Source organism: Serinus canaria, chromosome 2, assembly GCF_022539315.1.
Source record: "Serinus canaria isolate serCan28SL12 chromosome 2, serCan2020, whole genome shotgun sequence".
Lineage (NCBI taxonomy): Eukaryota > Metazoa > Chordata > Aves > Passeriformes > Fringillidae > Serinus > Serinus canaria.
In genome coordinates, this window is record NC_066315.1 from 18,523,016 (window position 1) to 18,548,186 (window position 25,171).

Genomic DNA, 25,171 nt, shown 5'->3' on the forward strand with positions numbered 1-25,171 from the left:
ATAGCGAGGCCACTCGCCTATGGGGACGGAGCAGTGCGGCACCGCTGGGAGCAGCGCTGCTGCTGCTGCTGCCCCGCCGCTTCGGCAGCTCAGCCTTCTCTTCCGGGGCGAGTCCTGCGGCGTTCCTGGCAGCTGGGTTGTGACAATTCCTGCCTGCTCTCTGCCCTGCCCTGCCCTGCTCTGCCCTGCTGCCGGGGCAGCTGCTCGCCTTCGGCTCTCCGGCTCTAGCTGTACTGCGCGGTTTTGTCCAGTGGAAAAGCCACTTTAAGTCGGGCTCTTTCCTGCCTGCTCTCCCCTCTCGTTCTTGCTCCCTGGTCGGGGCTCGCTGTCCCCGTGATTGTGGGAGTGCAGCTGTTCGTGGGTTGAGTTGTAAACTGGAGCAGCGAAACATCTGAGTCTTTCTGAGCGTGTGTAAGGATGTGTGCGCGAGGAGTTTTGGGTTGTGTTTTTGGGTTTTTTTTTTTTTGTTCGTTTGTTTGGTTTTGGTTTTGTGGTATTTTTGTTGGTTTGGTTTGGGTTTTGGCGTTTTTTGTTTTTGTTTTTTTTAAAGCTGGATTATCTCCCCCGTTCGACTTATAACGTGGCCCACGAGGAGTTGAATGAGCGCGGCTGAGGAGGCAGCGAGCAGAGGCGCAGAGGTGGGAAGCAGCTCCTGGGCTGGGGGGAGGGCGCAGGAAACTCTGGAGCCAGCTTTGTGAGCAGAGAGAAGTACCCAGCCCGTGACTGCACAAAACCATGCCGAGCACCTACACTAACCAGCCGGGAGAGAGAACTGGAACAGACCGCAGAGCAGTCAGGCTCTCCAATTGCTGGAGATAAGGCTTTATCTTTAGGAAGAAAAGGGGTGGTCCCTTAATAAGCTCTTTCCCCTAGACGTCTGCTATTCATTTGAGGCACCAAAATCGCAGGCTCTCTAGCTATTCACAATATCATCGTGTGAATCCTACCGGGCTCATGAGGCATGCTGGTCTTTCAGTGCTGGTAAAAATGCTAATAATAACTTGTTCACGCCTTGGGCCTTGGGTGCTGCTGTCAATTAGTGTCAGAACAGAGATTTATTTAAACAAATTATTTCTCTATATGCTTCTTTCCTTTACGCTTTGTAAAGCAGAGCTTCATGGCCAAGTGGACCTGTTTCAGTGACACCTGTCTGCCTGTGCAGGCAAATTTGGGGCACAGAAAGGAAATGCTATCCTTGCTTTCATAGCTCTCTATATCCTTCAGTTAAAGGAGCTGCCCAGCTGCAGAGCCTACATACAGGATTAAAAACTCTTCTCTGATCTTCTAGCAATTTAAATGTCATGGCTGAGTCACAGGAAAAAATACTAATACTTCCCAACAGGAGTAATTTTAGACAATGATGAAAAAGGCATGTGTAATCTTTTACTTTCCGCTCTATCTTTGTGTCAGAGTTTGCAATAGTGAGATTTAAGTCTTTATCACCAGTCTCCCAACTCATCAGCCTGTGATGTCTCACATGTACTTGCAGGCTCATAGAGAGGCCAAGCATTGCTGAATTTGATTATGTTTGTTCTATATTTTAAATCTTTCTCTGAAGGCAAGAGAGAGAACTGACTTGTATTTTAACTGATTTTTTTTTTATATTGGGGAGGCCTAATGTGACTTTAATTGAAGTGCTGGAGAAGGGGGAAGTACTCTTCATTACTCTCATGACTTAAAAAAAGAAAACTGAAGGAGATTTCATTATTATGGAAGCACTTAGAGCATTTTAATAGTATTTTCAGCATTTTCTTCCCAAAATTTCAGTACTTATGCTTGGAGTATAGAACCATTTTAATGGAAACATTTAAATTAATCTGACTGTGTAGAATTTCTTAAAAATCCCTTTTGGAAATGTTCTGTGCAGTATTAGGCTTTCTGTTCCAATGGTTTAAGGAGCAGAATAAAAATGAGCTTTAAATTTCTCACATTGTTAAAACCAATCGGAATAATTTAACTGTGCTAATTTAAATTAAGAGATCTCTTAAATATGTATTTTAGATAATCATAATCCTATTAACATTAGCACATTTTTTCCCTATTATTCTTTCCAAATTCACATTCCTCTTGACTAAAAGAAGCCATAATTTATCTGAAGAATTCTGAGGTATTTCTTTCAAAATAGCCATTATCTGCTGTGTTCTCAGAAGCATTGGTGCCACAAGCCACCTGCAATTTGTGATCAGTGTTAGGACAGGTTTCCCTGGTCTCAGCAGTATGGAATAAGTGACCTGTTTTTATCAGGTTTTTTGAAGGCTTTTTTAACAGTTTCAACAAGAGCAGCCAGAGGTGGGTTTTGAAAGGAGTAATTTTTCATAACAAATTCCAAATGCCGAAAAATAAGATCAAAATAACAAATGCTTCTCTTCAAGGTTCATCATTGCACTACATCAACTTAACTAAGGAGGCTTAGAAGCTAATGAGGCGAGAGCAAGTAGATATGAAAAATACAGAACAAGTCAGAAGGAAAGGAGAATTTGGAAGTATCTGTTAAGGGGAATGAAATATCACTAATCTCACATTTTAAAAAATCTTCCACCTGGTTCAGAAACAATGCCACCTTATTGAACTCTTTATTTGCCCCTGGTTTCTGAGGATACTTTGCATGTTTAAGCTTTGTTCTACAACCTTATGAGTAGGTAATGTTTTGAATCCAAAGGTGGTATTTTTGTGCAATAAAGCTTGAGACTTGAAAGGAAGGATAATGTAAATATACAGGGCAAAAAATTTATACTGGGGATACTGGCATGCAAAACAGAACAGATTAACAAAGTAAGGAAATGGGAAGAACCTGATCTATACCAGGTTTGGCTCCAGCCAAACAAAGCAGCTGATAAATTAACTAGCCCATGACTACTTTGTCATTCTCTAAAACAGGACTTTTTTTTTGGCTTTGTGATCAAGTGGGAGGAACCTTTTTTAAGATTATAAGAATGAACAGTTAAGTGCACCTTTTTGTGAAGGGTAAGTTAAAAGGGTCTGTATAAGGCACTGTTGGCTAAATTATAATTTCCTGCCAAATGGGTTTAGGACTCTCTTCAGGAAGCAGAGCCGGAGGCAGAATTGTGATCCTAAAAGCCCAGTGGGCATACATATGGGATATGGAAACATGAGTTTAAATATCAATCTAATTAATATTTAAATAGTTTATACAAAAGGGAACAGTTTCAATAGTAGAGAATACCTAAGACTACTCTATACTTTATGAGTTGGAAAATTGATAATGGCTGTGTTGGTTCAACTCCTTACTCAGACCTGAGCAGAGTGTATTTTAAAGCCACATCCTGGTATTCCCATGGAGTATCCAAGGAAGCACTCTACTGTACAGTGGTTCTGTAAATGGTAGCTTAGGTGAATTCAGGTGCAGATAAGATTGGCATTTGGGATTTTTTTTTTCCTTAAATTGCAAACCCTATTTTTTAAAATTTAGTTCATTAATATTTTTCAGATGAGTGAATCTCTCTTTTCTTAAAAAGATTCCCAGAGTGAGTTATTAACCAGGCCTAGTTTCGAGAGAGACGAAACAGATGGGGTGTGCCGAAGAGTCTGCCTGTGCCAGAGAAAAGTGATTTAATGCTGATAATTTGTATTGCTCGGCCATTAAGTTTCCATCTAATTTCTCATCTAGCGTCCCAGGTGAAACATTTCACATTAATTTAAGCTAGGAAAGAACGAAAGGTTCGGGAACAACACCTTAAAAATCGGGTTGATACTAACAGCAGGGTGGAGCGATTTTAGGGTACAATAGGTTACAGGAATCAAACACGCCCTTAAGGAGTTAATGAAGACAGAAAATCGAAAGATGATTTAGCGCAAGGAGGCACCGCTGGACCCGCAAACACCGGTGTTCCACGGCCACGGCGGCAGCCGCGAGGGACCGGAGCCCTGCGAGCGTCCCCGCCGGCGTCTCCGCCACTGTCCCGTCCAGTGTCGGCTCCACTGTCCCGGCCACTGTCCGCTGCAGTGTCCCCGCGGCTCCCGGCGGGACGGGGGAAGGGCGGGGCGGGGCGTCCGCGCGCACAGAGCTCGCGCCACGCGCCGCTCGCGCCCTTCCCCCTCCGACCTCTCCATTGCGCGAGCGCCGGCGGTTGCCGGGGCGCGTGACGTCACGAGCCGCGGAGGCGGCGATTGGCCGGACGGGGAGCGCCCCCCCCACCACCCCTCCCCCGCCGTGGGACCGCCGCTGCCGGGGCCGGGCCGGGCCTCGCGCGTCCCCTCAGTGCGGAGCGGCGGTCACGGCGAGCGCGGCCTCCGCGGAGCCCCCCGGGCACGTTCCCGCTCCACCCGCGCTCCGGTGCCGCCACCGCAGGCGGGGATCATGGCCCGCCTGCGGCCCACGCCGCGCCCTCGGCTGCTGCCGGTCCTGGCGCTGCTGGCGCTGCTTGCGCCCCGAGCCCGCGCCTGGGACAGCGGCGACCTGGAGCTCTTCGACCTGGTAGAGGAGGTGCCGCGGAACTTCTACGACTTCCTGGGGGTGCAGCAGGTGAGCGAGGGTCCGAGCCCGCCCGCCGCCGCCCCCTGCCCTCGCCCGTTCCCACGGGCCCCGCCGGTCACCGGTGCCCCTGACCCCCAGCGCAGCTGCCCGGCTCCCCCCGCCGGCCCCTCGGCCGCTCGCCTGGCGCTGTCACCCTCCTCCTGCCCTGGCCCCCAGGACCCCGGCTCCCGTGGCTCGGGGCAACGCGCTTGTCCCTTCCCAGCCTTTCCCTTCCCACTGCGGGGGCTCTGCTCTGCTTCAGGTACTGCTCTGTTACTTCTCCTTCCTGCCCCACCATAAATCAGCCCTCCCTCTCCCACACACCAGTGTGTTCCTACTGCCTGTTGCTGTTCTGAACATATCTCATTTTCTCCAAATGCACCTACAGCCAGACAAAAGTAGCTTCTGGGGTTTTCACACTTCGCATTCATATCGTCGCTATGGCAGTTTCTCACCTTTCCCTCCTTCTGCATAGCTGTTATGTCCTTATCTTAAGATTGTGCATCACCATGTGTTGCGGCTCATATTTTCTCTCACCCATGCCATGTGGTAGACTATGACCCTTTGCTGTGTTAATGGCTTGTAGATGGTTATATTTGTTTACTTTCCATGTATCTTGGTTATTGTGTGTGGTTTTCACCTCTCTCTGATAAATAACACCTAAAATTATCTTAAAGAATTTATTATGCACCTTCAATTAATTTTTCATGCCAGTGTGGTCAAGACAGGAACTCTTGTTAGTTTAAGGAGTGTTTAAAACTGTTTAGTTTAACACTTTTATCCCATGGTTTGTGTGTACATCTTGGATGTGGTTGCTGGTTTCACTGCCACTTGGCATCTTCAGCTTGTATCACTTGTCTGGGCTCCCATGTGATTGATGCCCTTTCTTTTCTCTAGATGCTCTGCTCTATGTGTGACCTTACTCAGTGTCTCTACATGCATCTTAACCACTCTTTTTACTTTCTTCCAATCAGTGTTCTTCTCCTTAGTAATGAAATACACAATACTTTATATGCTGCTACTTCACCCAGTATCCCCAAAAGACATTTTGCTCTTTCTCTGTCTCTTAGTGCATTCTGTACCCCTAATACCTTCTCTTTCTAGTGCTATATTCTGGGGATAGATCCCATTTAAATGGCTTCCCTGCCAACCTTGAAGTTTATTCTGATGTCGTTCTTGTAGATTTTGAGAGTAATGACTGTATTTTCAGGTGCCTTTCACTAAGGCCATGTCTAAAAAGAGAGGGAAGATGTCTGCAATGTATAAGCGTCTAGTTTTGGAAACTACTGGCTGTAGTTGCTCTGACTCTGTTTCATCTCTTTCTTTCCTGCAGTACTTCTTAAGCATCCAGTGTTAAATATTATGGAATATCATCATCTATACAACATAGCAAGCACTGCTGTTCACGCTTCATTTTCAAGACCCTAAAAATCTAGGTGTTAATTCTCAAAGACAATATTAGTGTTAGATAATGTAGGAATGAAAACTTTGTTTCTGTTAGTGGTATTCAGGTCTGGTATGCAACTCTTTGTTAACATCTTCCACAGTCCTTTCTTCTAGGGCCAGATCTCTACCTTGCCCTGTATGTTTAGCAAAATGTTAATTTAACCAAGCAAATATTCTTCTACTCATTCAGTTCACATTTCTACTCCTAGTCATAATGGCAAACTTGTATCACTTGCAGTGTGGGAGCAAGGAAAAAGTTGGTGGAAGTGCAACACAAATGAAACAGAGTTTTTTTGGTTTTTTTTCTGTTTAAAGTGGTCACCCATCTTGTCATTATAGCCAAGACTGGAAGTGTACGTAGTGCTGATTCTTGACACATGCAGCAGAATAGACCTGTGAGTGGAATAATGGAGTATGCAGTGTTGGGAATTGAGCTTCAGTAGGAATCTGGAGGATTGGAAAGTGCTGTGTGAATTTATAGGTTCTTTCACACTGTATCCTTTGTTCCTGCTGCTTGCTTCTCCAGCTCTGACCTATATCTGAAACTTCCAGCAAGATCCTCATGTCATCCTGAAGGGATGTTGTCTTGCAGTGCCTTGCTGGGCAGCTGGTGCTGTTCAAGTTACCTTGTGAGAAGGGCAATTGGTCTTGTGACAGGATCAAGGGAAGTGCACAAATCTCAGGTGTGCTGTATCCTACCCTGAATGTCTCAACACAAAGCTGTCTTTTACCATAATTCTCAACATGATGTTTGCAGATTTCTTCAGGTCTTCTGCTATTTTTTAATACTAGGGTTTAATGGAGCTTATTTTTTGTATGTCATTATTGTTTTAGTTGGGATGTTTTTTACTATAGTGCTGAAATTTCACTTTTTGTAGTGGTTTCCTCTCCTGAGTTCAGGTGGTTTTCTTGTAAGCAAGAGTTGACTGTGTGTGTGACAATAGCCTTTATGGCCACACCTTTGAATGGTTTAATGATCTTTCATTCATCAAGGCTTGCTTTTCCTCCCACCCATTCTTATTTCATTGCCTTATATCATGTCCTGATAATCCCTTCTTCCTTCATGAACTTCTGGGAGTGGGAGTACTTCTCCATTATTCAGGATGTAACTTCTGCATCTGAGATATGGATGCTCAACTGTATTTGTTAACAGTAGTCTATCAGGGCTGCCAGATTTCTTCTAAACGTGTCATCTTGTGTTTTGAAAAAATATAGGGAATTACTCCAGTGCTTCCTTAAGGCATTAAAGCAGCTTAGGTTTTGATGGGAGAATTGTGGCACTGATTGTTGAACTCATACACGACGTCGGAAGCTGATGTTGACCTCAACTGACAAGATGCAGAGGGCATTGTGGGAAGTGCTGTAGCTCTCAAACATGCTTTGGTGAAGCCTCTGCTGTGTGGATTTTTTCACTCAAATTGGAGAGAAATTATTAGGGTTTTGTTTTGTTGCTGTTCTAGGCTTGCAGGAATATGGGCTTTGTGTTTTGTCATTTTGAGGGCTTTGTGGAAGCCTCCCAGCATTGCCAGGTAACTCATCCAGCTCTGGTAACATGTTAAGTTTGAGCTGCTGTAGTGTTTTCTGATATCCATGGCAAAGATAGAGGGTGATCTAAGCAAAGTGATTGCTGTGGTTCTGAATGTGGAATAATAAAGTAAGAGTAAGATTGTGGCTGTCTTGGGTGTTGAATAACTGACCTTTGTTCCTGATTTCAAAGAGGGATGGCTGAGCAATATACAAATGCTCATGGAATGGTTGAGGTTGGAAGGTCCCTTATTGTCCAATCCCCAAGTGTTAGGGGTGAGCACCTAGATTAAGAAGTCTCTGATTTTTATACAAGGACAAAATCTATCTATTTGGGTTTTTATCAGATCTAATAGAACCATAGCATAAGGAAGACTTGAATTGTTATGTTGTTACTATTGCTGTTCTGACCAACGTGGGAATTGCTCTACCTTCTCTTTCTTTGGTGGTGCTTAAATTGACGATGTAATTAACTTAAAAGACTCATATAAAACATTGCTGGTTTCAAGAAGTTTGACCTAGCAGAATGGGGATGTAATCTTTGGCTTGCGAAAAGGTTGCATTTCCCTGTCCCCCAAGCGGTTACTGAAGAATATAGAATCATAACCTCTTAATTTCATTAATCACTTCAATATAGCCAATTTCAAACCAACAAAGGAATCAGGACCAAATACTATTCATCTAAAAACTCAGATGAAGTAGCAGAATTAAACCAGAGTCTGTGCAGACTCAGTAATATCATGACCAGTTACCTGAGAATGAGAACATAGAAATGGGATGTTAAAATCTTGGAAAAATTCCAGGAAGATCTGAGGAGCTACAAGCTTGTGTGGTGGACAAATGAACGGGTCAAGTTAATGTTATCATTTCTTACAGCTTTTAATAGTTGATACCTTCATGAATATTATATGCTTTGGATAAATCAACTTTGCATCAGTTGAACCTGTGGTGCTCCTTCCCAAAATATGCTTTTGATTATAACTTGTTACTGTAGCTTAGAGGAAATTGTTTCTCCATTTTTTTTGACTTGCAGCCAGGAATGCGCTGCAAGCCTCTGAATGTCTTTTGAAATTTGTGATACAGTTCTTGGATACAAAGGATCTGATCAAAACATTTGTAGGTAACAGTTGTTTGTTAAGATGTATTAGATTGCATGAGCTGTATTGCTGTAATTGAGCTGTGTGGAGCTGTGTGTTGTGTGTCAGGACCAAGGAAGGTCTGCATAAGGCTTTGGCTTCCACTGGTGATCACATAAGGGAAGGGGTTGGTAGTGAAAGTTCTGCTAGGCCTGTGCATTGCAGGGAAGCAATCACTCTGAGCACTAGTGGAAGAGGCCCTCAGAGTTCAGGTTCTTGTGGGAGAGTTAATAAGTAGGACTTGCTGGCCAGCATGGTGGATAAATATGTAACCTGAAAAATGTTGAGAGGGATATTTTCTTCAGTATTGGCTTATGCCTTTCTTATGGCACATGAGCTTCATATTGAACCAGGCTCTAATGTGTTCGTGTGCCTTTACTGTAGAAAACTATGAGTATTCTATCCACTGCAAGATGATGGGTTTGGTAGATGATGCTGCAGCATAAAGTCAGAACTGTGTGTACAGAACCTGATTTTGGTCTGACAGCCTGTGAGACATTGGTATGTTTGGCAGCTCCAAGAAACTGCATGACGTGAAAACCAAGGAGTTGGCTTTCTATGGCTGTGGGAAACCACAACTTCTCCAGATGAGCTGGATGTGTTGGGCTAATAGGCTTCTTTCAAGAATGCTGGAATAGATGAGCTGTTGTGTGCTGTGTCAAGTAGCAGGATCTGACAGTGTTATGTCTGTAAAATGCAATGTTTGCAATGTTCGGTGCTGTGGAACTGATGTCCATACTGTTTACATTTTGGGGATTTTCTTTATTTCTTGCTGTTGAACTAATTCCAGGCTGGCTGCATGGACTCAATGCCTGTTTGTGCTGAAACATGCTGTTTGCACTCGTGGTTTCACACCTTGTGGTTCAGTTCTCTCTGAAAGGAATCCTGTTCATCCACACCAGGACTGCTTCATGATATGCAGTCAGTAGGTGCAATAAAGCAGTTGGATTTACACGTGCACTCCTGGGCTGCACTAAAAGTATGAGGTAGCTGCCCCTTTAAGACTACAGTTTCTAGTAAATTGCTGACACTGAATTGTGCCTCTTGGCATTGCTCTGTAAGAAAAGGACTGAACACCACAACAAATTTTGTGGCTTTTATGGTATTGTCAAGTGTTACTGGAGATGGAAGAAAACTCTCAGTAAGATTTCTTCAGAGTCTGTTTTATGCAAATGCATTGACTGAGGCATGCAATGCATACATCACCACAGTTCAAAAGTTGTAAATTTGTATATTATATAAATAAAGTTCTTGGACATAGATTTATTAAACCTGTTTTTCAGAAATAATGGCAATCTCGGAAGTTGTCAGTGTTGTTTTGTCTGGTCCTGCCATAGTTCTGGCTTCGAATGGGTTATTATCCAGAACAAAAAATCTACTTTAAACTATTTTTCATATAGAACTTCTGGGGAACTTTGAGTACATAGATTGATCCCTTTGAGTGGGAAGAAACAGCTCTCCCTCATGTCTGTCTGTCCAAGGAATACTCTCAAGTCCTCATCAAGAACAGCCTACCTGTACCCATGCAGTTCTGTCTTTCCTGGCAGGCAAGGTGCACATAATTAGAGCAAGGGAGGAGGGAAATAAGGAGGGGTAGCCCAGAAACTCAACAGTATGTTTGTTCTTCCAAGTGACAAGCTGGATCGCTCTCCATAGACATATTTTGCTTTCTCTTCTACCACTTTAGACTGTTCTCCTCCCTGCTGCTTTTTGAGGTTGGAGTTAATGTGGGTGCAGTGTTGCTACAGTCATGGAGTGTGCATCACCTGCAAATGATTTAGCCAAAATCTAGTAGTTCAAGTCTTCCAAGCTTTGAAAGTGTTTGATCAAGTTAGACAAAACTTTACTTGCCTGTGATTATAACATGGCTTCTTCAGATGATTTTGTCAAAACTATGAGCTGTAAGCTATTCTTGCTTTGTTTTGTAAGATTATATTACCTCGCATGACAAATAAGATATTCACTGTGACCTTAAAAAGTGTGCTGTGAAATGACATGGAGCCATGTAGCACCTTGGTGTCTCACTCATTTCTGACAAAGAAAAGTTGTTCAGCTAGTGATTAAACATCATGTCTAATGGTCTCAGCCTGTTCAGAGATTGCTTTCTACTTCTTGTTCAAAGTATCTGTTAAGGAGATCTAAATTGGAAGGAATTAGATTTAAATGTGCTGTCAATTGCAACATCAGAATTCTCAGTTAGATGAAATGTTTCAATTTTTTTGCTACAAGCTTTCAAAAATAATTAACTTCCATAACACACAACTGGGTGATGGTAGTAGCAGACCTTTATGTGAATACTGAGGGATTTTAGTAATTCTTGAAATTGTATTTCTTTTAATTCCATGAATGTGCTGTCAACATTGAGGCAGTAATAGTCCATTGCACTGGTTCAAACAAAAATATCATCAGAAAATCCAGTTTTGTTTCTGGTGGCTTTAGCTGTGTTGTCAGTTCATTCCATAAAAGTAATTGTGTGGTTTTTCTTAGTATGTTACTGGTACACAGTTTTGCATCCCTTTATGGTTATAAACTTATTTTCTGAATATGTTACTTTTAAGTTATACATAGAACTGAGATTTTCAGCAGCTCTGGAAACTCTGCTTATCCCAGAAGATGTAAATTATTAAGGTTGTGTGAAGTCATCATTGATATTCACTTGGCTCTTACAGAACAAAGTTGTTTCGATTTTGAGTAGTTTAAGGGCTTGTAAAAGTAACCATACAGAAGCGCTAATGATATCTGCAGCATTTGTAACTGGAGATGGTGCAGGGCAAAGGTTTCTGTGTGTTTTGGGATTTTTTTTTTTAAATTGCTGAATGTAGAGGTAAACTGCTGTTAATGTATTCTCTTCTGTAAATGCCCTGCCCTTATCTTTTTGTTCAGTGTTGTTGCATATAAAAATGATTGAGACATCTAGACATGTAAAGCTTGTGTTTTCCATAAAAATGGGGTTTCTGCATTGTTGCCTATTAAATTTCTACTTGGATGTTGTCCAAGAATTTTTTTTCTTTCATTGTTGTCTCCTTTTTTCAAGACACAAAAGTGCTTTGGAATCTACCAATTTAAATAAAGACACTTATTCTTAACTTTCCCTGACAATTCATTCATGTAGTACTTTCCTGATTTCTTTCAGGTTATCTTTTTCTTCTTTCTTGCTGTTTAGAAGAACATACAGCAGTAGGAAATTATTATGTTTGGGAACCCAAGGGAGCTGACAGTATTCCAAGTGCAGTAAAAAGGATAAAACAAGCAGTCTTGAATTGGTTTGATTTTGTTTTTTTTTTCTGTCTGCAGCAGCAATAATGTTTCAGCTCTTTCTCTCTATACTTCTTGTTTCACTAATCCTTTAAAGATGTATCCATAATAGTTTCATCTTCAAATTGCAGAAATAAGAAATGGTTTTGGTTGTTTTTTTTCCCAAGTAGTTCTGTGTTTGATCTGTAATTCATTGAAGGGATTGACTGATTTCTTAGTGTAGCAGAGTGAGTAATCTGTGCTGGTGGCCTTTGGTGCTTACGAAAGGCTCTGTATTTTATGGTGGTTCAAAATTCATCTCCTTTGCTGAAGTTCTAGGTATGTGGCCATGTTGGTATCTGACACAGCTATGTAATTTATCTAACATGGAATTTTGTAAACAACTTCCCAGTGGGCCTTTTACTACTTGACTGCTGTGGATTGTAGTCATCATATTTGTCTGTAAAGCTGTGGAAAAAAATCATAGAGGCAGCCCTAATTTCATTCTGTTGAATGATAAAGCTTTTATGCTCCATCTACAGCCATTTTACAATTAAGATTAACATGGTTTTCTAATCAGATCTAGAGAAAACTGCAGCTTCAAGGGAGATATTTGGAGGTATCTGTGGTGCTATTTTTACTCTAAGTATGTGGTAAAATTTAAAAAATAAAATGAGAATTCAGCATATAAGATGTTCCTTAATTGGTTTGGTGCTTCTTGTGCTCTCAGCAGAGCCGGTAACAAAGAGTCTGTGGTGCTGTTGCGCAGCTGAGCCAGTAAGAATGAGAGTATAAGTGATAACAGAGGGGTTTATTTTGTCTCTAAGAATGGGTCTGATACACATTAATTTCCTCTTTTTATTCATTTTAATATCTGAAATGTTTTGGTTTTCCACAGAATGCTAGTGGGCTAACAAAATTCATGCAGCATATGAAAATCTGCAGGTTTGCTTTTGATTTGCTTCTTAGTCTTTGTGCTTTTGCTTAGTTAGATGCTGTGCAGGTTAAAAGTTTGCTTCTCTTTTGGTTTTTTTTCCCTTGCAGTGTAAAACTGTTTGGTTTCCCTAAATAGTGAGGAGATTGGTGTTTCTGGGTTTCTTTTGTTTATTGTTTGTATGCCGGTCTTGTTTGTACGTTACTAACTCTGTATAAAAGTGATTGGTAAGCAGTCTCACATACATGATAATGTGTTGTACGGGTGGTATATGTTACAGTTATGCAAACAGTAATAGTTTAAAACGGGATTGTGTATTCCTGGCCTCTCATCTGTGGGTTTGCTTAAGTGCAGGTTTCCTAAATGACCTGGTTGCAGGCCTTGCAAACTGTTCTTACTGATGTCAAATGAGCAGTGGCGTGAGAAGTGAAGAAAGTTCATATGCAGTCCCTGATAGATCTGAAATTCATCCTTATCAGTGTTAATCTGGAAAATTTGTGGAAGAAACCAGACAATGCATAGGAGTTGTTGAAATAAAGTTGCTTGGCAATCCTTGTATGACTGAAGGGAGAAGGAAGAACTAGAGGGGTCTTGCCACATGGGCTGTGATTATGAAATGCTGCTGTCTCCAGTACTGTAAAGTACTTTCAGTTGTTGAAGGAAGCATTCAGTGCTGATGAGGACATGAGAAAGCTGTGAAATAGCCTTATTGCACTGATTTAGGTTGAATAGCTTCTCCTTTAAGGGACAATGATTGTTTATATCTACCCATAAAACTATTGCAAATGATTTTTTTTAGTGTGATTGATCAATGCTTTATTACATTTTATTTATTTATTTAGCCTAAATTGGTTTTATCAAATTGATCAGTTTTAATTCAGTTTCATCAAACTGATTTAGGCTAGCTTTTATATTCAATAATCACCATTTCAAACACAGTGATTTCTCTAGTGTTCTTCTGTGGGATATAAATGCTCTAATGGGAGAATAAAAGAGTTTGTATGCCATTTAACTTTGTGACAGTCTAAGTCATATTATGAATTGCTTTACTGGATGTTGTGTCTAGCAGTGGCTGTTAAAATGTTATACTACAAAAAAGTCTGTAAAATTTAATCCTACATGGAAGCCTCTTTCCATTTCCTTTTAAGAGTTATTAAAAATCTTATTCAATTCATGCATTCCTTTCAATTGATTAAAAACTTGAAATAGATGTGTTTTCCAGTCTGAGTCTACCTATTTATTGAATAAAAAGTATTTCTTCTGTCATGTTGTAACTTGTGTGGCTTGTAGTTTCTGTTCTACTTCAGAATTTTCTATTTCTACTTTAGTAGCCTTTCCACACTCCAAGCTAAGCCAGCAACATTCAAAACAAAGCAAAAAATTCAAGTGTTGGTTTGTGTCTGTTGAGAACGGAGTTTTCATAGTTGAAGTACAGATTAAGGGGATCAGCCAATCAGTTGGTTTTTGCAGCTTATGATGGTGAAATAACAAACTTCTTCTGTATATAAATTGTGTACTGTATTTGAAAATTATTTGTAGCTGACATATTTATTCTCACTCATATGGTACAGAGTTCCCATGCTGGAGGGCACCATTACTCCATGTTGTCAATATTTTTGGTCTTTGTTTTTTCTGGTTGAGTAATACTAGGTGCTTAATTAGAAAGCAGTTGTGTGAGTTTTTGGTTTTGTTTTAAAGGAAATAAAAATTAAACTAGTTGTCTGCTGGAGAGATAGAGACTTAACCTATTACTGACCTAAAAATTTCATCAATCATGATGAATTTGGCCTTTCACCCACTTACCTCTCTTACCTACAAGCAGATATGATCTGTAGACACCTTAATTTTCTGGAGGAGATGCAGACCTCTGTTTAGTGACCTTGGATTAAAGGACTATAGCTATTGTATCAGTTAAAAAATAATGTGATTTTTAGTGTGCTTGAGAGTACTAAACACCCTTGCCTTATCTGACAATAGTCTGCAATTTTCTTGAGCAAGGCATCCTGATGGTCAGTGACAGCCTGCTTCCATTCCATAGTATGGGTGTTTGTCTCCAGTTAGGGCATCCCTCCATGTCATCCATAAGCTCCTTGGATACCTTGAAGGAATGCTGTCAATGTGCTGTCTGGTTTCTACTCGTTTCTTATTATTTATGCACTTCTGTATTATCCTTACACTTATTTCTTTAATAAAAGCAATCAAACCAGTGGCAACAGATGGTGTCACTGGGGAGCACATGTGAACATATCCATGTTTTGCAGTCCATTTGCCCCCCATACCTTTCAGCTGCCACAGTTTTTGATTAACAATGTTCAGAGGTACATTCCTGGTGGTACCTTTCAGTCTGGTGCTGTATAGTGGATTTGTAGAACTGTCAGCAATGTCTTGGATCACTAAGTGATTTATACTTGCCAGCTGCAAGCTCTGATCTGTGTAGGAAAGGTGTAGTTTAAGGCAACAGTCTTAGCTACACTAAATCTTATCTCTCACTTTTTTGCTAGATCACTTGGTTTGGTATTCCCTTGCTTGTGTCTGGTCCCTACCCAAAACATTTAGCATCACTGCATGCTTGACTCTTCAGGTTGTCTTTGAAAATGCTGAATGAAGCCAGTCCCAGCACCAATCCCCCAGCAGGAGACCTTTCAGCTGCCTTTTTGCTGCCCTGAAGACTGGCCACTAGGCCTTGCTTTTTGTATCCTGTTCATTAATTTTCTTTTTGTAAGACTTTTTCCTCCCATCTTGCGTTAAGTTAGTCACTTTAATAGCCTTTGGTGTGGAACCTTGTCAAAAGCTTTTTCAAAATTGTCAGGTCCCTGGTGGCATTTTCTTTGCAGCACTGGCTTATCTTCCTTACCTGCAGGTGTGCAGTTTTTTATATACATTTATTTCAGCAGTCTTAGGTGGTAGCTATGGTCCTGACTTATTAGCATGTTGTTTGTCTGTTTGGGGTGATATGTCTAATATATATTTCAAGTTGAACTTGCTTCTCTTGACCTGCAAGGAACACAATTGGTGTGAGAATCTCTTGAACATCTCCAACAGAGAAGATTCATTAAGTGAATGATGAAATTATTTGTCTGTAGCTTTGTTCCTAAATGAAACTTTTCATAGTTTTGTCATCAAGCAGTCTCTAACATCTTGGTTTTGATTACATCTGATGAAATAAAAGGGTTTTGAAAATAAAATAAATTGACACTCTAGTTTGCTTGGACAAATACAAAAGTCCTCAGTAACCTGCTGGAAAGAAGTAGGCAACATATTTTCTTAGCTATGCATTCCATGAATTCTAATGGAACCTGCACAAAAATCCACCACGTTGCTGTTGTGGTTATTTATTGTTAGAAGGAAGAATAGCTGCTGTTATGCTGTTTTTCCTGTTTGATTAACTGTTCCACATGAATGATTGAGCACATTTTCATAGGAACCCAGGCTTTTAACTGAGATATCTGTAGGGAGTTCGGGAACATATCATCTGCTTCTGGTCACTTTGCTTTGCTTACTGGTCTCAGCTCTGTAACATCAGTCATGGACAGAAGTTCTCTTTTCAGGCAGCAAGATAGAGGATTTGGGCTTGTATTACTACTTGAGTTAAGTCTTAAGCAGAGTTGGTTTGTGTCCTGTCATCCCTCCCCTCCCTCCTTTTTAACTCACAGTTCCTTTATATCATAGTAAATCTGCGGATTTTTTATTTCTGCAGCAAAGTTCTTACTGTGATGTACTTAAGTATACTTAAGAATATTTTAATCCAGTTATTGTAATTCTGATGGTACCACTTACTTGCTATGTTTTTGCTTATTCTTACTGGTTTAGGCAAGATTTTGGTATTGCATAAATCACAGTGAAGACTTCAATTTTGTGTTTTCTATCGGGTGTTGGCATTGTGAGGAGAAACATGACAGGGTTTTATGAAATACCCCCAATTCTAGAAGTTTTTTAAAGGTAGAGACTTGCTGAAAAAACTTTTGCAACAGGGAACTTGTTTGAAATAGAGGAGCTTTAATTGAGCATACTAAAGCTGAAAGTCGTATCAGATAAAGGGTATTGAATTTCAAGTTTTCAGTACCGTTCTTTATTGTATAATCAATTTTCTTATTCTTCTAAATAGAGTTGATATGTTTATTGTTCATAGACATAATAAAGTCATAGTTCTAGGTTCTATTTAAAGGAATTAAACCCTGTCTCTAATCCTGTGCATTGCTTCCATGCTGTGCATGCACCTTGCTTATCATCAAGAAATGAGAATTTAGGGTGGACTGCGCTGTTTGGTAGCATCTGCATGTCTGATATGGTACATTGAGAAGTCAAGATTGAGAACACAAGGAAACGGTATCTAGAAAAAAGTGTGGGGTAAGGAAAGGTGAAATCAGACTGTTTTCTGGGAACAGTCGTTTTGTAGGTACAATGTTCTGGGTGCAGAGTTTAGATGGAGAATTTTGTAGCAGAGGTGTTGGTGGTAAATATTTCCCGTTTTAAGTTCTGTGTTTGGGATTGTCTCTTTAAGGTTGCAGTTTGTCTTAATGTGACAGCAAATTGCAATATATAGTATATTCTCCAATAAAAAGGGATAGAGTTGGTGAGAAATGCATTTTAATTGAAAATTATGCCCTAACAATAAAGTACTTTAATCTTGATATTATATTTCCTATTTTAAATCATGCTTTTTTAAAGTTTTCAGTACAAAACTTTTGTTAGCATTCGTTTCATAATATCTGAAGTCTAAAAAGTAAATTGGGATACCTGTTTAAAAATGCTCTTGCATAGGTTGCCATTGTGCATTGCAGAATGTTGGCTTCCCTTGTAAAATGTATTTGTGAAAATAAACACTGCTTAACATTGAATATGGATATCCATGTTTTCTTTCTAAGAAACATTCTTTCATTTGTCTTCTGTGTGTTTGACTTCCTCAAAGTTCAGATTTTTACCAAAAAAAATATTTTTTTTAAAAGATAATATGACTGGTATTTAGCCAACTGTTATCAGGGGCATATCTCCTTAAATTTCTGACCGAAAGGAAGCAGAAGGCTGTAAAATGTGTCTTCACTTCTGGAATATGTAAGATGCATTCCTGTAGCTTCTGGGGTCTTTTCTAACAGATTAACTCAAAGACACTGTCATTGAATTAATGGTATCCCATTATTATCAGGGTATTGGTTATCCTGTCTGCTGTCATGAGATACGAGAGCCTTACATGACAGCTGGTTAGACGTGATTGGATTGATACTATGGCCAGGAAAGACAGTACTGGACTAGGTTGCTTTCTGAAATTGATTTCTCAGTCAAGATAGAATTGTATCTTGATCAAGTATTCAATATTTTGCAGTTCAGCTAAGACAAATATACAAACTATTTCCCATTCCCGTTGCAAGTGTAGAACTTGTCAGACAACCAAACAGCCACCCCGCCCCCAATTTACGCCAGGGTTGCTTGTGCACTCTCAGAGTGTTTGGCTGCAAGCCTGAAAGGAGTGCATATACTGTACTCATTGCCATGCTTCACCTGAGTATGAGATTCACAGCATAGTTTAGTAAGATTATTTTTTTACACTGTTTTTAAGAGGTAGCTTGGTCAATCAGAAGTTCCTCTTGGAATCTCCATTAGCAAAGGGTGGATGGATAAAAAGATTCACATATAAAAAAACTATCACTGTTCCCTCTGACACCGCCCCCCCCCAATCTGTTAGTGGATTTAGGCATGAAGGTAAGAATGCCTAAAAAGATGAAATCCTGTATGAGTTGGCAAAGCTGAAAAATAACAAACTGTCATGATAAAAATCTATTTTTTGTCCAGTTAAATAGTGAAACCTGTATTGCCAGTTAAAGGTGAGATGGTATGAATCCTGAAGTGGTGGTAAAAAGAAAAATTAAGACTCCATGAAGGACATTGATCTTTCAGATACTCTAAAAACATAGAAAAATCCAATGAAATATGGAAATTAACAGATCTCTTCCCCTCCTTCCCTGCTTAACTGTTGGGTTGTTGGTTTGGGTTTTTTTTTCGTTTTGTTTTTTTGGGGATTGTGGGTTTTTTGTTTGTTTTTTGTTTGTTTGTTTGCTTGGGTTTTTGTGTGTGTTTTTTTGTTTTGTTTTGTTTTTGGGGTTTTTTTTGTTTGGTTGGGTTTTTTTTTGTGTGTGACTGAATTAATAGAAAAGACATTAGCTAGGCTATGGTAAGTGTAATACAGATAATTTTTCAGTCTAGAAAAGACTGTTCTGACTCTCAGCCCAAGGCTTTTGCTCTGGGATTTTGGTAGTAACAGATTCATATGTTGGCAGTAGGTACCTTGAAAACAGGATTAGTTTTCCCAAGGATTCTGTCTTGCAATGACTTGGTTAAGGAAAAAGGTGCAATAGGTGAAATAATGCTCTAGATGAGCTATACTAGTGTAAAATCTATCAGTTAACCTGATGCACAGTGCAGGGTGGCACTTTGCTGAGGCCCAGCACTCTGGCAAGAGAAAGGAGAGCAGAAGAATAGCGTGAGCCAGCATGTGCTTGGAATAGCAAGCTATTCCAGGGAAGTTTCTTATGCTCAGTCTTGCTGGCTGCTTAATAGGTTTGAGGTCTTCTGTATTAAATTTTTAACATAAATATCTAATTGGTGATTTTAGCAAGAATTATTGCATGTGCTCTGGTATAACTGCTCTCAAATTGTGTTTCTTTTCAAGCATCAGGAAAAGTGCTGCAGTTTCTAATATAGCCCAAGGAAAGGAGATAATCTTCAAGAGATTCATTGCTGATCTTTTGATGACATTTTGAAGTTGCATCTTGCTTATTATGCTGTCCTTTGTTTTCTTGGTTTAAGTTGGACCTTGGTGGTTTTATTTGGATAAAGTATGAACACCTATCCCATGTTGTGAAGAATCCTGGTTCAGATGATATTTTGGATGAGTTGATCTTAAATTTCTAGGCCACAACCTTTCTTCGAGAGTCCCAATGATAGCAGCATCTTGACAGAGAAGAGCAAAGGCAAGTTTTCTTCTGGTTACCACTAGGATAACACCTGTAGCCCCAGAAAGGAAGATGATGCTTCCTTGTAGACTTCCTGTGTGTTTTGTTTTAGTTCAGCTTCTGATATTTACCCAGAAGAGATGCAAACAGAACTTCAAAATTACCTACACTGATAATTTTTCATTTCTTCAGTTTCTTCATTTCTCTCTAGATGCTGTAACAGATCTGCCTACAAGGACTTGATTTGCTAGATTAATATTTGGCAAGAGGTTTACAGTTTTTACTGCCATTAGCTTGCTGGACTTCCTGGTGGTTTTGTTGTTGTTGTTGTTTTGATTTTATCCTTTTTTTCATCATTTTTCCCCCAAATAAAATCTCTTTCTTCAAACTGTTAATCCTGGAATAATGATGAAGTACGGGACAGTTAAGTAAATGTTTTTTAGTTCTTTGGTATGCCTAAAGCCGTTTTTCACCCAGCCGGTACTGCGTGTTTCTTTAATGAGGGCGGTGTCCGGGGTCCCTTGTGGCAGCAGCTGAGAACTGCTGTGCTGGTTGTGATGCTCGAGTGCTGTTACAGCTTTGTGAGTACATCCCAGGAACCTTCTGCAGTGCAGTTCCGGAGCTAATAATTGCTCTCTATTCTTTGAGGGCATTTTCCATGGCTTCTGTGCTAGTTGTTTTTTGGTTTTCTTTTGCTCTAATTTTTAGAGGCTGCAAGAATGAACAGTCTGACAGTTCTCTCTGTTCTCCTTGGGTTATACTGTACTTTGCCTTCTAAGTTCGTTTCCCTTTTTTATTTGTCCTCTCATTAAGAACTAGAGTTATCAATCCAGGGATACTTTACAGGGATATCTGTAACTTTTAAAGTATCCTTTTTCTGGTTACTTTTCTTATCAATGTGTTTGATTCTTCTAAGATATCTGCAGTCAGTTCAAACTACATGTAATCATGTTTGGGAGGAAAAACTAAGGGTTTTTAAATTTCTTGTTAATGTCCAATGTCTTCTGTTTGTCACTCCTAATCTTTAAAGGTCATCTTTTCTCTTTAATGTGTGGTTGGTTGTTTTGTTTTTAAATGTATTCCTGCTGCCATCAGATTTTACTGTGGCTTTCACTGCTCATCATAAATTCAGTCTGCCCTTTCAGCTTGGGAGCTAAAGTGGTTGCATGCACCCTGGTTAACTTACATTTCAATTACTTCAGGAACACCCTCTTTGTCTAATCCCTATGCTTTCTGTAACTAAAATGACTGTCTAAAATTGGCTTTGGCTTTTCAGTTGGACCTGGAGATGAATTGCCAAGCAACAGGCACTTAGTGTTGCCTTTATATTAAAGCTACGTGTGGCTTTAGGCTGCATGTAGTTGCCCTGTATATTCCCATTTTTTAATCCTGCCATTTTTTAAAAATCCTCTCATAGTTTGGCATTGTTGGTGGTGCTTTTTTATTTATTTGGTTTTTGTCTTTGCCAGTTCACTGATTTCTGTTCAGTTTTTAGTCTCTTCTTATTCGTGTAATTCCTGAAAATCTGTTTTTACTTCTGCCTGCCAGTATCAGTTCTATCCCTGCTTTCCCAACATTGTAGAAGAAATAATTGTCCTAAGTTTCCCAATATATATTTTTATTATTTGTGGCTTTTAAAAGTTATTCTCAAATAAATACTTGATGTGTTCTAAATTTCAATATGTAGGTGTTGTACCAATTATTATTTTGAAGGAGGATTTTTTACAATGGTGTTTGAAAATTTCTGGTCTAGAAACAGTGTCTTTGGATGAGCAGGCTGGGTTCCAGGGACAAGCAAACACAGAAGTCAGACCTTTCAGACTGACCTCTTCCAGCTGGAAAGTTTGACTGTCTGGAGGTTGCTTTTTAAATGGCAAAGATTCAGCAGACTGCCTTGTGTGAGTCGTCTTTTCAGCAGAGCTTGCTCTGCTCAGTTAGAAGTAGGTAAATGGCCACCCACTACTTACACAGATCAGGTTGAATCTGTGGACTGCTGGACAGAGGATTTGATAGAAGTAAATCAATAGTTCTTTCTTTACCAATGAAGTAATGATAAGGGATAGAATATCTCTGCTATCAAAACTGTTGTTGGTTTTGGGGTTTTTTTTCCTGTTCACTATTCCTTTTTCTGTTTTTAAATTTCTGTGACAGAAGTTGAATTCCTAAGCTCCATTGCATGTGCAGGTCACTATTCTGTCTAACAGGACAACACCAAGAAGTCTTTGTACTTTATCTTCTGCTATGGGCAAAATACCCAATTGGAATAACTGCTGAAAATAAAATGTAGTGAAATAAGATTGTGTGCATGCAGGAACACATAGAAGCTCTTAGTGCAGTGACACATGTGCACTGGGAGGTTTATTGCAGTGGTATTCCTTGGTATTCCACCAAGGTCATGGTGGAGACCTTGTGGGCTTTCTGTAACTCAGAGCACTCTGTGTGGGAGTAATGGGCAGCCATGGGAGTAGTTGTCCGTAAGTCATTGAAGGGTTGAAATTGAAATAATCAAGGTCTTGCAGCCTGGCTCCATTCTGCTGTTACTTTGTTAGTTCTTTTTCCTATTTATTTGATCTAGACAAACCCTCCCAGTTTTTTTGGTGTGTTGTGTGCTTGTTTCCCAGTAGGTCACTTGTGATTGTAGAGCATTAAGGCTTCTCCTGACATAACCAATGTACACAGTTGATTACAGCTGTGGAGCACAAAGAGACTGACATAGCTGCATACTTGCTGCATTAGACACTGCTGGAGAGATGAGCTGCTGTTTTGCTCTTTCTTTTGAGATACTGCCAATAGGCACCACAAAATCTGAGGAGATGTTTGTGCTGTTCCTGCTAATTATGTTATGAAATTCTTCCTAATTGCCAAATTAAATATTATTAGTGTTAAGCATTACATATATTATTCCTGTTAAAGAAATAAATTCTTTTATTGTGATGCCTTTCTTTTTTGAAGTCTCGTGTTGGGGAATATGGATGTAGATTTTTATTCTGTGCAATTTGAAGTAAAAATAAAGCCTACAAAAAGAGATTTGAAACCATTGTTGCATTTATTGTGTGAGGCACTATAGTGCTCTGGAGTAGATATACTGGAACTTCAATGAGAAGAACCATAAAGATTGTCAGTATTCAGTAATTATAGTTATCTCTCTACCATACTGATAATTTAATCTGATGATTGAGATTTTACATTTTTAAGTTCAGTTTGGGTTTCTTACCACTTGATGGCAGTGAAGGAGCTAGTGTTGCCGGGCAAAGGTTCAGGGCAAGAACCATTATGAATAACAAAAGAGGAGGTACAAAGGAAGCCTCTGACATTTAATATTGTTCACATTTCTAGGTGATATTACATATACCACAAATGACAGTAGATGGAGAAAAGCCTCTAGATGGAGCTTCAGTACTTTCAATGGGGGAGAGATTTTTATACTCAAGTGGTTTCCTCCTATTTATAATAATTGTTTCTAACAACAACTTTTCCATTTAGACCTGGGATGATACCAGACATTATCAATAAGTAATGTTAGTGCTTCTGCTGTTATAAGCGTACTCCTTGAAGAACATGCAATTCTGGAATTTTTCTCACACTTTCTGTTCAAATCCTACAAATTCTCAAGATTCTTAATAATTCTCAGATATTGTTAGAATTATGTGTTGTAGATTAAGGATCAGCATAATTATTCAATATCTTTTAAAAAGAAGATAGTTGGATTTCACTGGTGACTAAAAAGAGGAACTTGAAAAATACTGTTCACTTGGAACTGCCCTGCAATATTTACTGTTGTGCATGGTCTAGTCCCATTGAAGAAGTGTTTGTTGTAACATTAAATATTACAATGCACAGATGTGTGTTTGAGGCGCTTTATTAGTGAAGGTTCTTTTGCACTTCCTACACCCATGTACACCTCTTGCCAAGCTGGTATGGGGAAATGAACCATATAATGGCCCTGCTGTAGTAATTGGCTCCACATGGGTGGACTCTAGTGCACAGACAAAACCTTATTTGAAGTAATTGGTGCTTTGTGTAGGTACAAGGGTCTGTACATGCAGATTTATTTTGGATCCTGGGTCAAACCTTGGCATTAGTAAAGGTTTCAATTTCATGCAGTGTCTTTGACGTCTAAGTGATTTTGAATGAGTATCAAAAACATCCACGCAGATGCAACTTGATTGAACTTTTTTGTTAAAATACACATAGCAAATATTTTGCAGTTATATTTTTGATTGTATGATAAGTAAAGAACTTGGTTTGTTAAGTTTCCATGTGAGCAGCCTGTTACTAATTTAAGAGAATGTCAAAAAGCAAACTCTAAATTTGCATAATTATTGAATGTTTTAATCATTATCAGAATTATTCTAGTTCTATAATAGTATTATATAAACTCACAGTTGAAAACAAGTTAAAATTGCCAGAGCTATCAAATATTTATTTTGGTTTCAGATGCCATTCTTATTTTTAAAAAGCATTAAAGCATGTTATTCTTCGTAATTAGGATTATTCCTCATATTAATGTTAGCAATTAGAATTGGACTGCTGTTCTGGTTAAATGTAATGGCAGCCAGAAAAAACTTACTGGGGAAAATTCAAGTTTATTTTATTAAATAAGTACCAAATACAAATTCTGTCAAGTGGTAGAAAGAAAAGGTTAGAAGATGGAGTCAAAGATAGTGCAGTATTTAGAATGATGGTTTTAGTCAGGGGAGACTCATTTGCTGGAAATGCCCTTGTGAGACTATAACATTTCATCTATGGCATTAGTTTGCTGTGTGGCATAAAATGGTGTTGGAATGGGTTTCTTGTCAATGCTTTTTTCAGTAAAGTTTGTTAGAAAACAATGCAATTTTACTCCATTACACAGGATGGCTGCATTTATTTAATGTCATTGGAAAATCTTAGCTACTGTGGTGCAATACAATTTTATGATAAGGTGGTGCAAGCTTTTCTAGCTGCTACTGTTCAGTTTGGGGGAATCTGAAATTTGAAAGATACAAGAAAATTATAGCAGCATTTGAAACATGAAATCTGTTTTAAGAAGTTAATGTTAATCTTACTGTGTTTTGCTTGCCAGGATGAACAGCATCAATGCCAAAAATCAGATATGGGAAGAATACATCTATTTGGACAAAATAAATTTTATTTTTCTAGGTGATTGTTAAGAATTTTAGCAAATGTAACTTATAAAAAAAATCTGGTTGGTTGGTTTGGGGTTTTTCATCCTAGAGATAAACTTATCTATCTGATGGGCAGCTTATTCAGGGGTGCATGTTATATGACTGCATACAATTGTTAAATATTGTGTGGAAGAAATCACATTTTATAAAAGGTGGAAAAAAAGGCTGTGAGTATAATGCAACTCTCGTGCTTCCTAGAGGGTAACTAGTTTGTGCTAAATAGTTTCTATATTAATCAGTGCAGTAGTAGCAATTCCCCAGAAGCAATGTGTTACTTTTATTTCTCCTTATCTGTTAAAGAGTTGCCA

General features: G+C 39.4%; 1 protein-coding gene across 2 annotated transcripts in view; it reads left to right on the forward strand.

Annotated features, from left to right (window-relative positions):
* The first annotated feature begins 550 nt into the window (after positions 1–550).
* Positions 551–25,171, forward strand: part of DNAJC1 (DnaJ heat shock protein family (Hsp40) member C1) — a 111,770-nt gene continuing 87,149 nt past the window's right edge. The window contains exon 1 of one of the 2 annotated variants that reach the window (XM_018909341.3): positions 551–638. In XM_018909341.3, the coding sequence (XP_018764886.1) occupies positions 600–638 (39 nt within the window). In that variant the 5' untranslated portion in view covers positions 551–599. Of the gene's footprint in view, positions 639–4,205; positions 4,484–25,171 lie in introns of those variants that run through there. The other variant, XM_030230722.2, reaches the window with a different exon arrangement.